This window comes from Trachinotus anak, unplaced genomic scaffold, assembly GCF_046630095.1.
Source record: "Trachinotus anak isolate AG129_WGS33_773 ecotype Australia unplaced genomic scaffold, CSIRO_AGI_Tana_v1 ptg000009l, whole genome shotgun sequence".
NCBI lineage: Eukaryota > Metazoa > Chordata > Actinopteri > Carangiformes > Carangidae > Trachinotus > Trachinotus anak.
The window spans coordinates 17794539-17811547 of NW_027273860.1; the positions used below are offsets into that span (position 1 = coordinate 17794539).

The window sequence follows — 17009 nt, forward strand, 5'->3', positions numbered from 1 at the left end:
AGTCATCTGCTCATGTGGTACCACTCCGCCATCGGGCCACACCATTTTTATTCAAAATTTAACTTGAAATGAAAAAAAAAAAAAATAAGAATAAGAATAAGAATGAATAAATAAAAAACAGAAAAACAAATGCTCCTTTTGTCTTAACAATTGGCAATATACGGTAAACAAAATGGGGTATATTAATTATAATGATCTAATGAAGAAGAAAGGAAAAATAAAATTGCAGAAACTGCATTGCTCAGGTACAGTACTTTTATCCGAGATATGCACCTGATGTGTCAAATAAAGGGGGTATGCTAGAATTATAGCACAATCATTTCTATTACTGATCAATATTTGCTTACTTTGCTTCAGTATTTGAGTATTCTCAAAATGACTATAACTTTAAAGGTTTCCTTTTTGTGTCCTGTCGTTCTTCTCTTGGTTAGATAGAGTTAAATACATTGAGTTTCAGCTCTGACAGCTGAACATGATGGACTCCATGCTGTTGTTTGGTTTTCTCTGGTGTTCACACCATAAGATCACATGAAAATATACCTAACTGCAGACTTGACCGAGGAGAATCCGCTGTCCAGACTGTGGTCAGTTCATTTTGTTTTTCTCCAAAGAGAAGAGGTCATGGACAATCTTGGGGTCATTTCCTGTGTGTAATAAATCTGGAATCCATTCTCACTCCTTACTGTGGCACAGTACACGTTGAAAACAACTAACACCCAAGCTTTCTGGCCTCAGGAGGCGGTCGGTAGGATTTGAGTGGCATTTTTCTCACCTACAGAAATCCAAATTAAAGCAGCTAACTCCCCATAGGTTTTTAGTAACCACTCGTGTATGAGCTGTTTGGTGTGACATAATATAACATAACAACACAATTGAAGCAGATCAACAGCCAGTGATTCTTGCTAATGTAATAAAGCATTTCCAAGAAAAACACTGGATGAGAATCAAGAATGAGTGGAGACAACTGCACCCCTGACCCCCACCAACACAACCCAGATTCCCACCCACCCTGGCCACAGTTTTTCTACAGTTTTTTATCAGCTTTTCAACAGATTTTCAACACAAGTTAAATATCTGTTTTTGAATGGAAAGAGGGGCATGTTACTGTTCCAGAGACGTAAGAACCATGACTAATGCTCATCATTTTGAGCCTTAGTCAAAATTGTCAAAAGATCTATTGATTTGCAACATGCAAAAAAGTTAATTTTAATAATTGTGTCACTACATTTTGTGAAACTACAATTCCCATAATGCTTTTGTAGATTTGAACAGAATGTAGTCTAGGGCCTCAGCTAATGTATTTATATTTTATTATATTTTTTATATATTTGTTTACATCAGCAAACAGTCTGCTGAGCTGTTTGTTGTCATTTCCTGTTTGCACTGTACCCATGGATGTACCGACAAGTATCACTGCATTACTGTGATACTGAAGAAGACTTCAAATTGTCTTGTTTTCTGTGATTTCTGAGCAGATTCATGACGTTTATTCACCATGGAGATTGGATGTCACAACTTCCTCAGAAAGTGCCATTCTCATTGAATCTAAAGCTGTGTGTATCATGTTTGTTATGACTCAGAGAAGAAGTGACTTAAATACCAGCAACTTGGTGCCAATGAGTTTGAAGTAACTTCATTTCCTCAATAAGCTGTGTCTTACAGCCACTAAGTGAGTCTAAAGAGTCAAATCACAAGAGCTAGCAATAATAAATGACTTGAAGTCATTTTCCCCATAGGAGAACCTCTGATCTGGAGTATTAAGTACAACTTTTTACATTTGCCCCCATAACACACTGTCAGGCGTGTGACGAGGTTTTATAGTGTGTGTCTGTCATGGTTGGATGGGTATTCAGCCACTGAGAAGAGATCAGGCTGATTTTCAGAGCCACCTATGCCCTATGCCTTTTTCTGATGCGCAGCTTATACACACACACTCCCCATGGTGTCCATGAGTTTCATTTTGTGTGAAGTGAGACTGGAAAACGAAACTTATCTCCCTGGGCTCAAGCCTCTCACCAGTAGCTCAGCCCACAACTCAGCTGCATTACCATTGTAGCTGCATTTCTTTCATATTTTCCGGGTGTTGGCTTCACTGGTGTCGGGGGAAGGCTCTTTTTTGTATTATTTTAACTGCAGTAGGTGTGAACATAGCCATACAAAACCAAAAAATAACGTGTGTTTGTGTTTGTGTTTGTGTTTGTGTTTGTGTTTGTGTGTGTGTGTGTGTGTGTGTGTGTGTGTGTGTGTGTGTGTGTGTGTGTGTGTGTGTTATATATGTGATATATATGATATATGTGTAAGGAAAAAAAGTAACTCCAGATGTCTTTTCAGGGAGAGGTTCCTGTCTGCTCCTCCACTCTTCAGACAGACCAGAAAGGTCTGCAGCTTCTTCAACTGTGACTCCAGTTACTCTGCTAAACCTGCTTCTTGCAGATGTGAGTATCAGATTAAGAATCGATGTCCATGAATTTCTGGAGGAATGTGTTTCTTTTTCCTAAAACGTCTGTTCTTTACTCATATATATTTAGCAGTGAAGCATGTCTTGTTTTAGGACACAGTGCCTTTAAAGTCTCAGTGATGTGATCTCCTCACAAGGACGCCACAGACTGGTTCAATTCAATTCAATTCAGTTTTATTTGTATAGTGCCAAATCAGAATATACATTATCTCAAGGCACTTTACAGGGTAAGGTCAAGACCTTACTTTCAATTTGTTACAGAGAAAAACCCAACAGTTCCCACAAAGAGCAAGCGCTTGGCGACAGGGGGGAGGAAAAACTGGTGTCCTCTGTTTCAGAGTCTGGTCACTGTTCTCAGTGAATACAGTTTTAATTGTAGTCTTTAAAAGTATTAAAAGGAGCAAGAATGTTATGGCAGTATCTTGTAATTTATGACCAGCGGACAGGTGAACTAAAGACACTGTTAAATAGCTGTGTCCGTGTATTTACTCTCATGAATTTGCTTTCATTATGGCCTGATCGGTTGTGTTGTTTAACTACTAAAACATTAGATAGTTCATTGTTGAGAAAAGAGGATTTTACAGTCAGAACACACATGGTAGTGTTACTAAGCCTTTGGATGGTCAGACTGATGTGGTCGGGCGCCATGTAAATGATAGATGATCTTCATATATGATGCAGTGAAAAAAAACCCACCTGGACAGCACAGAGGCCACATAAAACAAAAATGTAGGCATACTCCATCATGGTTTAACACATAAATCCGTTTTTCTGGTGAGGAAAAATGTTGGGAACCGCTGAGTTTTTTAGGACATTGTGCTCTGAAGATACATGTTTTTATCCCTCCTTATCAGAATTAACTAGAGGGAGACATCATTAGGTTCATCATTATTCATGATTTCTCCTTACACAAAGTTGTTGTTACTCTGTGCCACAAACCAGCATAAGCATACCTGTAGATGTCAAACAATGAGGCAGTAATCCACAGATGACGCCTGCAGGGAGGCACCTGTCCAGTCAGAAACCTCCAGCAACAGTTGTCACTGAGATGTGAGACCATAATCGGTCACTGCTGTCAGAAACTCAGTGATCTTTTTCTTTATAGGCAACTGCCAGCTTGGAAAGGCCTACCAGGGAGACTGCTCTGATGCCTCCAGTCAGGAGGAAGGTGAGAAGAAGTGAAATTCTCTTACAGCAGCTTTCCTCTGTGTGGAGTAGTAGTGGTGGAGAGAGAGCGCAACAAAGAGGACAAAAGAAAAGCACAGGAGCATGCATAATCAGTGAATGAGGCCTGACTGTGTGTGGGGAACAGCCCAGCTAGCAGAGCTGCAGTCATAGCTGTAGCTTAAGCTACACAGCAAACATGACAAGCTAACTAGAGTTTATTTTTGGAGGTCTCTTGGAAAGGCTGAGTGTGTTTCCAATCTTCATATTTCTCGGCTATATTTGCTGGGTCATGTGCTCCAGCAGCAGCAACCACAGCCCTGGTCTGGCTCAAAATTTACATCAGAATAGGTCAATGCTCAGTTAATGCTGTGAAATGTTGTGTGTGGGATTAATGGTGTACTCATTACTAATTCTGCTAATTTGATCAGGAAATTACAGGTTACATTTAGATTCAAATATTCCCTGTAGTTTTAAACTGGGCATGTGTGTTTGTGTTTGGCTGGAGGTATTATTCAAAGTCATAGTTTGACTTTTTGGGGGAATTTGGAACTGAGACTACAAGCAGGTGGAAAGTGCTAGTGTTGCCCCTTTGAAAGTACTTAGACCCAACAACACAAGCTATACAGCTTACTGCATATGTAACATGTATGTCTTCTGTACCAGTCTCTGTACATTAGTGATGATCTGAATTCTTTTCCCCAATATGCCACTGTCAAAATAAAAGTCTTCTGGATCAGCTGTAACATTAAATTGATGCTGTGCTGATGGTTACAACTGTTTGAGTTGTCCCTTCACTGCTTTACTTATTTGTCTCTTTGTTTGCGTCTCTGTCTTATGTTAAAATAAGACATAATGGGAATAGTAAGAGAGAGGACATTTTGGCTTGACTTTAGAAAGGATATCTTTATTTTCTTTAACAATGAGATGCATTTCTGTTTAGTTAAATATGATGCAGTGTCTCACTTGGACTGTGGCTTTGACGTGACTTGCTTAATTTTCAGTGGAGAGTGGCAGATTGTGGTGTGATGTGTCTCGTGTAAAGGTTTCATTGGGCTTGGGCTCTAATAGGGGTTTAGCATTACCAGCTAAGAGCTAATACTAATATGATGCTGTGGATGCTGCTCTTTACATCTTTTCCTGGTCATAGTGGGAAAAGCATTTTACAATCTCATGTTGTTGCTTGAGTATTGATGAATGTAATGGTGTTTTATTGATGTGTCTCTCAGATTTAGAGTCGTATGTTCAGGGTCACAAGAAAAAGCACGGGAGCAAGAGTCCATGTCAAGGGTGAGTAGATGTCTATGGTCAGATCTGTGCTTCTAAAAGCAATTTATTATGTAATATTATAAACTATTATAATAAAAAACTAAAGCGAATTATTAAGAATACAGGCAAAAATTTATAGACAGTTTATTTACATCCCCTTGTTACATAGAGTTGTGTAAAGGAGAGCGTGAAAAAAATATGGATCAATGCAAGAGTTTGATACTAATGAGAAAAATAAGTTCAGTAATAGCAGTGAAACAGGCTGAGACTACATCATTATTGATGTTTGTATGATCTAAAAAATACAACACTGACATCCCTCTCCTCTCCATCAGTCTCTCTAGTGCCAAAGCCTCCCAGGGGGATGGTCGGAGAGGGGGCCACACTGCAGATGTCAACGGTCCAGCAGAGAGGAGGAAGAAGAACTGTAATCTGAGAGGCAGTCAGGAGGCCGAAGAGGTGAAGGTACAGGGCTCCTTAATTCAATCCTCTGTGGAAAATCCACTGTAACATGTTTCTGCTGTAACTGTTTACAGCTCTTAACCTACACATAAGGTTTCATGCAGTATTTATTAATAGGGAAGGCAGCCTTAACACAAAAATAATATTTCTTGTGCTGTTTTGGGACGACTCTACTTGAAGTAAGATATTGGTGGTGTTTGCAAGTTGAAAACAATGTGAGATCACTTAAAATGATGGATTAGAGAGTCAGTAGGTCTCCTGCCCAGGTGCTCTCACTCAGGTGACTGCCCTGAAAATACGAAAAGGAATATTGTCTTTTCCTGATGATGAGAAATGTTGCCCTTCAAAAAATTTAAAAAAGAAACCGTTCCCTACCACTAGAACAAAAAATGTCAGCTGTCTTTAGGGGATGATTATACCTGAGTGTTTTGGGTTGAAGGCTTTGCTGCGTCAAGATGTTTTGCATTTCCCACGTGTAACAGCAGCAGGGGTATTTAGCAGCAGTGGTTTAAAGATTAACTCAACTGTACATTTCAGCAGCACAGTTTAGGACAAATCCATGAACAGTAGTTAATCATTAGAGGTTGTAGTTACTGTGTGTGTGTGTGTGTGTGTGTGTGTGTGTGTGTGTGTGTGTGTGTGTGTGTTTGTTTGGCTGTGCTACACACTGCCACGTGAATGAGAGTACTCGCTGCTAATCTCTCTGATATAGGTCAAGATTACATGCATGTGTGAGTGGGAGAGAGACAGCTGACAAAGCACAGAGGACTCTCTCTCTCTCTCTCTCTCTCTCTCTCTCTCTCTCTCTCTCTCTCTCTCTCTCTCTCTCTCTCTCTCTCTCTCTCTCTCTCTCTCTCTCTCTCTCTCTCTCTCTCTCTCTCTCCCTCCCTCCCTCTCTTCTTGTCATAACGGAGGCTTAGCACACAGTAATGTGTCTTTCTGTGCTGCTGGACAGTGCTATGCAAATTCTTGTGATTGTAAGAGTTATTGCTGAGAATATATAATGTCATCCAGTTATTATTTTTTTATGAGTTGTGTCCTTTTGTTGGAGAGTCCTCCATGAGATTGTTTCTCAGGAACCTCACATTTGTTTTTCAGCTCCCTGTGTTTTTTCCTTAATGCAAATGTTATTTTTTCTCATAGATCATTGAAATGTTAGAGTTGATTTATGCCAGCAGTGGTATATTTGCAATGAGGGAAAAATCATCCCTATCTTTTATCACACAAGTTAATACATACAGAGTAAAATAACTACCGTATTTTCCGGACTATAAGGCACACTTAAAAGCCTTTAATTTTCTCAAAAAACAACAGTGCGCTTTATAATCCGGAGCGCCTTATATATGGATTAATTCTGGTTGTGCTTACTGACCTCGAAGCGATTTTGTGTGGTACACGGCGCTCACGGCGCTCTGTCAAAATGTTTTAGTACGACTTTGGTAAACTACAAAGCCGCACCGCTTGCAGCATTACGGCTATCGTAGTCAGGAGTAATACATACTGTGCTTCACCATAATATTACAGTGTGTGTGTGTATAAGGAGTTATTGTGAATACGCTAACGTTTGAACAATGTTGAGAGTTATTGTGAACGCGTTTAATAAAGTTTGACTGACTTATCTGACTGTCTTGTTTCGCTTAATGCGCCTTATAGTCCGGTGCGCTTTATATATGAAAAAAGTTCGAAAATAGACCATTCATTGACAGTGCGCCTTATAATCCAGTGCGCCCTATAGTGCGGAAAATACGGTATATGTGTAACCACTAAACCTCAAACAGTAGCAAATTTCCACTAACAATGATACAGTGCACCTCTGCCCTCCTTACATTGAACACACCGCTCTGGGATATTTGGATAAAGTAACTGTAAATTATATAATTTTCAGAGAGTAATATAGGTTTTCATTGTCTAGTTATATTTGTAAAAACTTCATATGATGTTTGGCAGAAAAATGTGCCAGTACCAAAATTCCTAATTTGTTGTTCTGACCACTCATTAGTCAGAGCTATGAAGCAAACAAAATTACATCATAAATAAAATGCAATGAAATCCCAGAGAAAGTCTTTGAAAATTGAAATGTTTCGGATGAAACTTGAAGCTGTTCTGATCTTTCTAACAGCACCAGGACGCTGAGAAGAGAAGCCACCCAGCCACTAAAACCAAGAGCAGAGTCCTGCCCACAGACAGGTAGGTCAGCAGCAGCTTATCACCATTTAATGACGATGTCGAGGTAACTTTGCTGCCATTGATATGAAAGTAAATAATGCTAAAATAAAAAAGTTTCATTGCTTGGGAAGACAAGGTCATGCTCCCCCTGTGTGTCACATGAAAGTCATTAGCTTGGATTTTTTAAAGTAACAGTCACTTCTCTGCATTTCAGTAACATTTGATCAAGTGTGTGATCTCTCTGTGGTCATGTGTAGTGTAGTATCACTGATATTGCAGCTACTTATTTCACTGCACTGCTCTGTCAAAGGTTTATCACTGTAATCTGCCACTGATTCTACTCATCACATATCACATTGTAACAATCAATTGATTGATTATTACTAAAATCAAATCACAGGAGCAATATGATTCACATTTAGAAATGGTTGATGTGTGTTTGTGTAACTTGTGTCTAGCTCAAAGACAACAACAAAGAACAAGGATGGAACACAAATAAGTATGGATTAGCTATTTCACTGTTTTTCATCAGAAAATAAGCACACATATCTACACATACACAGGTTCAGGTAATAACAGTTCTTAATTGTCCCTGTCCGCCTTAAGCGTGACGCAACCCTGGACTCCAGAAGAAAAGTCTCATAAATCCAAATGTAAATCCAGCTCTGTCACAACAATCCAAAACTCTGCACTACTAGTTCAGTATCTCCGCAGGAGTATTTTTAACGATGCAGCAGTGTGACTCCACAAGGGTAAACAAGAAAATCACTGCCTCCTCCTCTTGGAATAGTTTCCATGAAACAAACAAAAGGAAGCGGTCTCACCGGTATTTTGGACCCGTCTCCAGATGATATCTATTCTCTCAGCCCTCAGTTCCAAGAAAGGCCCGGGTCTCCCGCAGACTCCCCAAGTCGGTTACTCCTGTCCTCCTTCCATCTCTCTCACTCCCTGTTTTAAAACCTTGCCGCTGTACACTCTCCCCCCCGACCTCACCCCCTTCCCCAATACAACACAACATGATATTAGAATGACTCCTATAAGGCCACACATAGACATACACAGGATGGCATTACAGCAATTACACTTAAAATTCATCCATTACATAATTAACTTGGCCCATAAGTGACCCTGGTTCCAATATGTGGCGGTGCTACTACATTTGCATCCCTTGTTACTGAATTACAGCGCTGATGTTACTCTGTCCCTTTGTCCTCTTCTCTGCCTCCTCTCAGGGACAAGGTGAAGGGAAAAGGAGCTGCCTTTGTGACCAACGGGAGTTTGGTGCCTGCTCTGCCTCAGAGGAAAGGTGAGTGTCTGGGTGACTGCTGAGATGACAGGTTGTAATAATAACAACAGAGGGAAGGAACATGGAGTTCCAGGATGATTGTGAATGAGTGAAACAGATATGAACATACAACATGAAACTGTCTCCTGTAATAGAGACATGAGGGAATGTAAAAGAGACGGGTGCTAAACAACAGGAAGCTAGTTCTTGTTGTGTGACTCACTCACTAACACGGTCTGAAGTTGGAGCTGCAGCAGTGGCTGATAGCAGCAATTTGCCTTATAAACTGCACTCAGTCAGATCAGAACACACAGATACGATACACATATTTTTAGATTCAGTGTACCTCATGCTCTCCAAGGATGTCATTATCTCCGATGTCCTTCACAAATAAACATCCATAAACCCTCTAATAAAACAGAAAAACAGTTGCCTGAGGATCACCAGGTTTTTAGGTTTTCTTAAGTGTCAGAGTCCAGGTTCCAGTGATACGTCGTAAACAGGAACTGCTCCTGTTACATACAGGAAGTGCTAATAGCTAATTACATACTACATTACTTAACGGTTCACAGATATGGCCCTAAAAAAAAGAAGTGGGGCTCCTGCTACATGCTGACAAACTTATAGATGATTATCTATCAAATAGAAGAAAGACAAAGAATAATAATAGAGGGACCTCCTCTCACCTCCTACACACAAATAGTCAGACCCAGTAGAAAAATATTATTCTTTAATACACTTTTCAGCAGCCTTGTTTATTGGCTGTAATATACAGATAACTGACTGAAAACTTTTTTTTTTAGTGACACTGAACACAGCGCTGCTGTGCAGACTGCTGTCAGACGCTGTTCCACACAGCTCCATACTGCTTTACACAGCGTAGACTCACAACAGTAGCTCTGCTTAATGTAAACAGATACACACTTTGAAGTTCTGTGAGCGCTCTGGAGCCTGATGCTTGGTGGCCTCTAACACACGTGTTGTTGCAGATGGCTCCGGTCCAGATACTTTTGGTGAAACCTCATCAGAAAGCTACAGCTCTCCATCCAGCCCTCAACACAGAGGACCAGAGAGCCTGGATAGTGAGGATGACAACAACAAAGGTAAAACGCACACTCAGAATAAAATACTGCTGAGTGCTACGTGCTTCTCTCTGTGTAACATGGGCTGCATGTGTTTCTCTGTTAGACACAGACAGCCACTCTGATGACTCCAGTAAAGGTCCTGGTCCTGACATGTTCTTCACACAGCAGACTAACCCAGCTGTGGTCGGGGAGGTCTCCTCTGTCCATCCTCTGTCTTCCAACAACCAGATGGAGCCCCTCTGCCCAGAGACCAGCACAGAGCCCCCCCCCCTCTCCTTCATGCATTCTCTGCCCTATGTTCTCCCCAATGGAGCCACTGAATCTCTGCTTCCGCTGGTCCCTCCTCCCAGCCAAAGCATCATCCCTGATGGGAAGCCCTCATCTGGGGCCCTGATGATGCAGATGCCCCTAGTGCCTCCAGCCATCCCAGGCCCTGGAATTGTGGGAGACCCAGAGAAGAGGGACATGCTCCCCACCTTTGGGATTTCACCTATTGGCCTCCACCCTCCAGGAAGTCTTGGTGTGCAGCCTCTAGTTCAGAGGTTCAAAACAGTTCTGTCTCACAGCCAGGGTGGCGCTGATGGAGTCTCGGGGGGCGGCCCTGCTCCTGCTGGCCCCCAGGCTTCACACCAGGCCCCTGTACGAGCCATCAGCGTCATTACTCCTGGCCCCACGTCCTTCTCCTCTCCTCTTCAGCAGTCTCTTCCCTGCCAAGACCCGGCCAGTGTCAGCTCAGGTCTGGCCCCCTCTCTGCCACATGTGGAGACTTCACATCCCAAGCACCCCAGCTTGACCTTACCGTCTGGCCTGCCCTCTCCCTACACCCTGCCCCCTGTCCCCACATCTGTCATGCCTGCTGTAGGAGCACCTGCTGCCTCTGGAATAGCTCCATCTCCTGGACATGTACAAGCAGCTGTTCCTCCAGCTGTGCCCACCCACACCCCTGGACCTGCCCCCAGCCCCAGCCCAGCACTTACTCACAGCACGGCACACAGTGACTGTACATCCTACAGCAACAGCGGCGCCTCCACAGGAAGTGCTCCTGTTGCCCCTGGCAACCCTATTACTCTTCAGCAAACCCAGCAGCAGCAAGTGCCCCCCCAGCAGCCAACACCACAACAACAACAACAACAACAGCAACAGCAGCAGCAGCCAATGGGCTGTGGGACTTGTGGCTGTCACAACAACTGCGGCGGGCGAGGCGGCGGCAGCAACAGCAGCAGCGTCAGCGGCGCCTCCAGTTGCCAAGCACCCTTGTTCTTCCCCACCCACCAGATGGCAGCAGCAGCACGGCAGGTGTTCAGCGTTCCCGCACCTCTCTTCCAGCTCACAAGCCTGTGCAGCAACAGCTACCTCACCCAGCCTCAGCCTCCTCACCAGGCTAATGGTGGTGCCCCCCTGCCCCCCTTCTTCACCGCCGCCCCACCTCCTGCACACCCATCCCCCTACGGCCCCCTCCACACTCACTCTCACAGCCATGCAGATGTGCCATCACACATGCTGAGCACCCAGGCTGCGGCAGTGGCGGTTGCCGCAGCTGCAAACTACAACCTCCAGCAGCAGATGGCGCCGGCAGCATCGTTCTGTCAGCGCGTCTACCAGCACGTGTACCCGAGTCCTCTGGGGATGCTGCCCGCTGCCTCGCTGGGGGGAGGCGGAGTCAATAAGAAGAACGGCAATGTGTCCTGTTATAACTGTGGTGTCAGTGGCCACTACGCTCAGGACTGCAACCAGCCCTCCATAGACTCCACACAGCAAGGTAAAGCAGCTACGCGGAACAGGGACAAACAGAGGACCCTTTAGTTTTCCCCAGAGCCCCAGGTCAGTCGTGAGAGTCCAACATTCAGCCTAGACTGAGAAGCTCATTCTCATCAAGTACATTTTGAGTTGTTTAATTTATTACCAGAAAACCTTCAGTACAAGGCCTGAACACCAAGTCTCAGTTATTTGTCAGCACAGCTGTAGTGCAGTGTGGTAGGAGTCAGACTGTGAGGGATCTTACCTGGGATAAACCCCAGAGAAGAGAAATTATGGCAAAAAGCAGACAAGTTTTGTCATACACTGATAGCTATCAAAGACAGTTTGTTTTGACTACACCTCCAACCAAATGAGAGAAAGTTGAACCAGCCCCTGCTTTGTGTGTTTATAGGCACACAACAAGAGAAACTTACCTCACCAAGCTAAAAAAACAGCAAGCAGTAGGTGGGACAACAGCCTTAATGTGTGTTTTTAGCCTGTGTTTTAGGAAGCAGTCACACATGTGACACAATTTCAGAGCAGAGGCTTAATTTTAACACCGTGAAACACCATGAACCTGGCTCAGAAATCTCTTACAAATTAAACACATGCAGTGCTCGCTCCCTCATGAGTAGCAGGCTGAAGATTATCCAGAGGGGGGAGCTGTTAAGTCACTGTCACACCAGTTCTACACTGCTCAGCTCAAAGATGGTGAAATCTGCAGGTTTTAACTGATGAAAAAATTCAGTCTGGAGACGTGGAACTACTTTTCAAAACAGTGAAGATTGTGTGGTGCAATGAAAAACAACTCCGACAACAATGATAATAGATATGATTGTTCCTTGTGAAAGTCTCTGAATTTCACAGACAGCTGAGCTGAATGCAAACCAGTGACTGCCAGTTTGTTCAACTCATTCAAGTAGTGAAGTAGTAAACACGCAATTGAGTTTCACTTGAGTGAAAAGCATGATATATCCTGACAGTAATCAATGTTCAGATTATTGTTTCCTCAACTGTCCACTGATTGTGTATCCTCTGTGTGTGTGGATACATCTGTGTGTGTCCACGTGGCTGCCTGTGTGTTGGTGTTTTCATTGCAGGTGGCTTCCGGTTAAAGTACGCAGCCGCTCACATTTCAGAAGCGTTTGACAATGCGGACTGAAGAAGGAGAAAGGATGAAGAGTTCCTCTGGTCTCGTTTCCACGGTGACGGTCCTGTTCTTCCCCAGGCGATGTGTGTGAGCGGTGCACTAAAGCTTCTGTGTACTTCAGGGAAAAAAAAAATTCTCTGAAAGAAAGAGTGACCTGCCAAGGGCTCAGTGGACAAAGCCTAAGTTCTTGTGCCTGAGAAAATCTTGTTCTGTGGAGATGATACACTGTCTCACGCACACCGAGAGTCCACGTGACTCCCAGTCCCTTCCCTTTCAGTTTGTTTTTGATATTTTTGCACTGAGGGTTGGAAACAATTAACTTATTACTTAATTATTAGGAAGCTGACAGATTTTTGGGGGAATTTTTGTTTTGTTTTTACATTAAAGCGGAGAATAGTCTCGACTGAGAAAGGTTCTTAGACACTTGTTTCTAAAACAGCGTATTTATGTGTTCTCCTCATTATTACTGTTCACTTGGGATTTTACTGTCTGGCAGAATTGTATAGCCGTTTTCAAAGAATCAAAACATAATGTAAGCAAAATGGATTTTATTTTTGTTTTAATTTTTTCAAATTTGCTGTAAGTTTATGAATGTACACCTTCTCATTTAAGGAAACTGACTGTATCAAAATGTATGGATCTCATACATTTTTGCCACTTGATATATGTCTGGTTAGAAAGTAATTGCTGCTTTGTATTTTTTTTTCTTTTAATTGTTTTACCTTGTGAAAATGCACTATAGTGAAGCAGGAACTTAAGTGCACTAAAACAGTCCTCACCACAACCACAGTCATGTAAGGATTCATTCATTGTCAATATCAATAGCAAACTAATCAGCAAAGACAGCATGTTGACTGTTTTAGTTTACTTTAGTTTTACAGGTGTGAAACAACTTTTTATGGCTAATGTTTTAGAGTGAGGTCTGTGTTTGAAATTCAAAGTTACAGATACTGTAGAAATACTACAAGAAGATCAGTCTACTCTGATCCCAGCTGACTGAATGAACAAAAGTCAGCCCACTTCTTTATCAGTCTACCTGGCAGGATGCAGTGGTAGGTTTTTCCCAAAATCCCTCTTGTTCACAAAAAAAAAACCTAAACTCTATTGGGCAGATTCATGCTCTCCTGAAGATGAAGCTACTCTGCTTTGGACACTCATAAGCTCTTGTCTTACTGAAGACAGGATGTAAGGCTTTAACCACTACTGGGAGGACTCTCAAAGCCTCAGTTTGCTTCAACACCAGATTGTGTTGTCCAGCTATGTCTAAAGGCAAAAAAAAAAAAAAAAAAAGTTACCTCCGTTCCAACTGGCCACACTCAAACGGGGTGATAGCGTCCTCAGCATCACTGCCACCCCAGTCTCTCTCCAAGAATGATGTCATTTGCATGTCTTTGTTGGTGACTCTGCTCCTTCTGTTTATTTTAGTGTTATTTGTATAAGTTGACTCACGACAGCCGCACAGCTACGTCATTCTCATCCTCATTAATCTGTCTTTCTCTTTCTTATGGCTGTAGTAAGGTAGCTAGCTCGCTCTGTTGGAAGATGATCCCATTCATAAAGCAACACTCTAATGTTTGCTGAATTGTGGCCTCAAGTGACTTAAATGCTAGAGAGTCGTAGAGTCATAAAGTCTGCCAGTCAACTGAGTAACTACACAGCAAGATCTATTTGTGGCAAGTGTGTTTTCTAACACTCACCACAAATATGCTCCTGGTCATACCAGAGTGAGTAGGTCAGCAGCAGCAGTCCCTGAGCATATTCGCCGTTATCTCTTCTTTCAGACGTTACATAGTCTTGCATTATTCCCAAACAGAAGTCCAGTCCCAGATGTGACTGTTGTGATAGTTTTAGAAAAGTTAAAAATTTTTTTACATATATACATAAAGATGTGTATATATGTGTGTGTACTGCCAGACATTGACAGTTGCAGACAGTCCAACTCTGTGTGAAGCAGACTGAGGCTTTAAGAACACAATAGTCTGGTGTTGTTGGCTGCAGCCTCTTAGTGTCTCTACAGAAGATTTAGACTGTCAAGCTGATATTTTTCTACAGTTTTTGAATGTAGTACAAATCTTTCAGCCGTTGCCTTCATGAGCGTATGAGACTGAGCAGCAGGGCCAGCTTTAAACAGTTCAGTCGAGGGTTGACGTGTGTAGTCTGAGAGTCAAACTAGATTTTCGTTTTGTTTCTACTTGACGTACAAACTGACAAACAGAGCAGTTTATTTTATCCAACAGCTGTTTTTCTATATCCAATCACCTCTTTGAGAGTTGACGGCTGGTTCCAGTTTAAGCCTGTACAACACTGAGGAAGGCAATATCTGACTTTTCTGTACGAAAAATCTGAAAGCTCAATAGTTTTGATTGCTGAACCAATATTTGATTTTAAGAAATGAGCTCATTAACATTCTCTGACTGTTCTCTAAAGCTATTCTGGGAAACATTTGAAGTACTGAATGGGAGGCAGTGTGTGAGGGTATGGAGCCCCAAAGTGTTCAATAGTATATAAATTAAAAATTAAAATAAAATAAAAGTTGTTGAAATAATTTATGAAACAATTAAAACCTAAGTCATTATTATGACACATTCTTCCATTGTTACTTTTATTCATTTCATTTTTATTTCATTGTAGAATTTTATTCATATTTCCCTGTTTAAATTTCACAACAGCACTTTCATGTCACCTTTAAGCCCATCACACTGAATCACCTGTCACTAAACTGACAAATAAAACCAACATCTCCTTTTATTTATTTATCTTAACAAACCTCCACATACTAACTAACCAGGAAGGGGTGTGGGCTCGGTTTATCATGAGTGGTTATCTAAACTCACGAGTCAGCCTAGCTAGTTCAGCTGGGTTTACTTATACATTTGTATTTATTTAATACTGAACACTTTAGGCCTCCGTAAGAGAAAGTGTCCATAAGAATTAACAGTCCTCATTACAAAATAACTGCAGGACAGCAGAATAACATTAAACAACTCATAGCCTGTTGACAGTGACATGTTTACTGTGCGACTATCTCTATTTTATTTTTTGATTTGAACAATAACACTTTTTCTAAGCAGCCATTTCTTCTCAGTGATGTTCTTAAGTGTTTAAAGTTACTATAGTTTCTCCTAATTAAGTGTGTGTGTGTTTGTGTGAGGGAGAGACTCTGCTCTTACGTTGTTCTGGGCCTTTGTGTACATCCTGCTTGTTTCCATGGTTTTAACGACCATTACTGCTCAAACTGCTGTCAGTGCATGAGCGAAATATTCATCGATGCACACGCAGTAGTTTTTCCTGCCGGGAGTTTCCAGTGGTGGCGACTATGAGACATTTCATGTAAATCTGTAAAGGATGAACGCCCTCAGACACACTGCTGTTCCATCAGACTGTCTCCAGTTCCACTTCAAACATTATTTATGTCCCAAACTGTTTCCCAGAAGGTTCTTCCTCTCCATCAGAAGATCCTGCCGAGTTCTGGATCCAGAGATCATAAGCAGTGGTGATGGTCCACATCACCACCACTGGTCAGACTGTTGTGTGGATGAAGAGTCAGGTCCAGTGTATATACCAAACAACCCAAGTGTAGTTTTGTTGACCTTGATGGTTTAAGAAATAAATGCTGTACTGTACATTTGCAAGGGGTCACTGCTGCCACCCTCTGTTGTAATGTTTACTCTACTCTTTGATATCTACGTACTGGAAAGGTCAAATATATTTCTAGAGCGGAATTTTATGCAAATTGTTGATCTGTTTTTTCCTGTAATTAAAAGCAATAAATATGAAAAAATGGAAAGTGAATTTGTCCTGACTGCCTTTACTCATATTGTTGGAGTATTTCAGTGTTGGGCAGCATGAGCCTCTAGTCACATTTTCTTTTGGAACAATATGAATAAGTTTTGGTCTATGCTAAAAAAAAACAGCTTTTCATGTCATCTTGTAGACAGGTTATAGTTTTTTGTATTAACAGCAATATAAAATCACGTACCTGGAGCGACTGATTTTTCATTGTGCACTAAATGAATGTAAATGACCTGCAGCCTGAAAAGAACAAAAAGAAAAGAAATCCCAAACATTACAGTATAATCTGTGCACAGTATTGATAATGACTTGGTTAAATCCTGCTGAAGCACAAGTACTGATGGATGTGTAATTCACACACCTGTGAATATGACCCACCACCAGTAACCACACAGCAGAATTTCAGGATGAACCTCATCACTGAACAATGTTGTAGCAACA

General features: G+C 41.9%; 1 protein-coding gene across 2 annotated transcripts in view; it reads left to right on the forward strand.

Moving 5' to 3' along the window:
• Positions 1-16568, forward strand: part of zcchc2 (zinc finger, CCHC domain containing 2) — a 29693-nt gene extending 13125 nt beyond the window's left edge. Inside the window, exons 6-14 of one of the 2 annotated variants that reach the window (XM_071485632.1) lie at positions 2332-2435; positions 3564-3626; positions 4852-4912; positions 5227-5356; positions 7473-7540; positions 8752-8825; positions 9794-9907; positions 9993-11710; positions 12727-16568. In XM_071485632.1, the coding sequence (XP_071341733.1) occupies positions 2332-2435; positions 3564-3626; positions 4852-4912; positions 5227-5356; positions 7473-7540; positions 8752-8825; positions 9794-9907; positions 9993-11692 (2314 nt within the window). In that variant the 3' untranslated portion in view covers positions 11693-11710; positions 12727-16568. The remainder of the gene's footprint in view (positions 1-2331; positions 2436-3563; positions 3627-4851; positions 4913-5226; positions 5357-7472; positions 7541-8751; positions 8826-9793; positions 9908-9992; positions 11711-12726) is intronic. The other variant, XM_071485631.1, reaches the window with a different exon arrangement.
• The last annotated feature ends 441 nt before the right edge of the window (positions 16569-17009 follow it).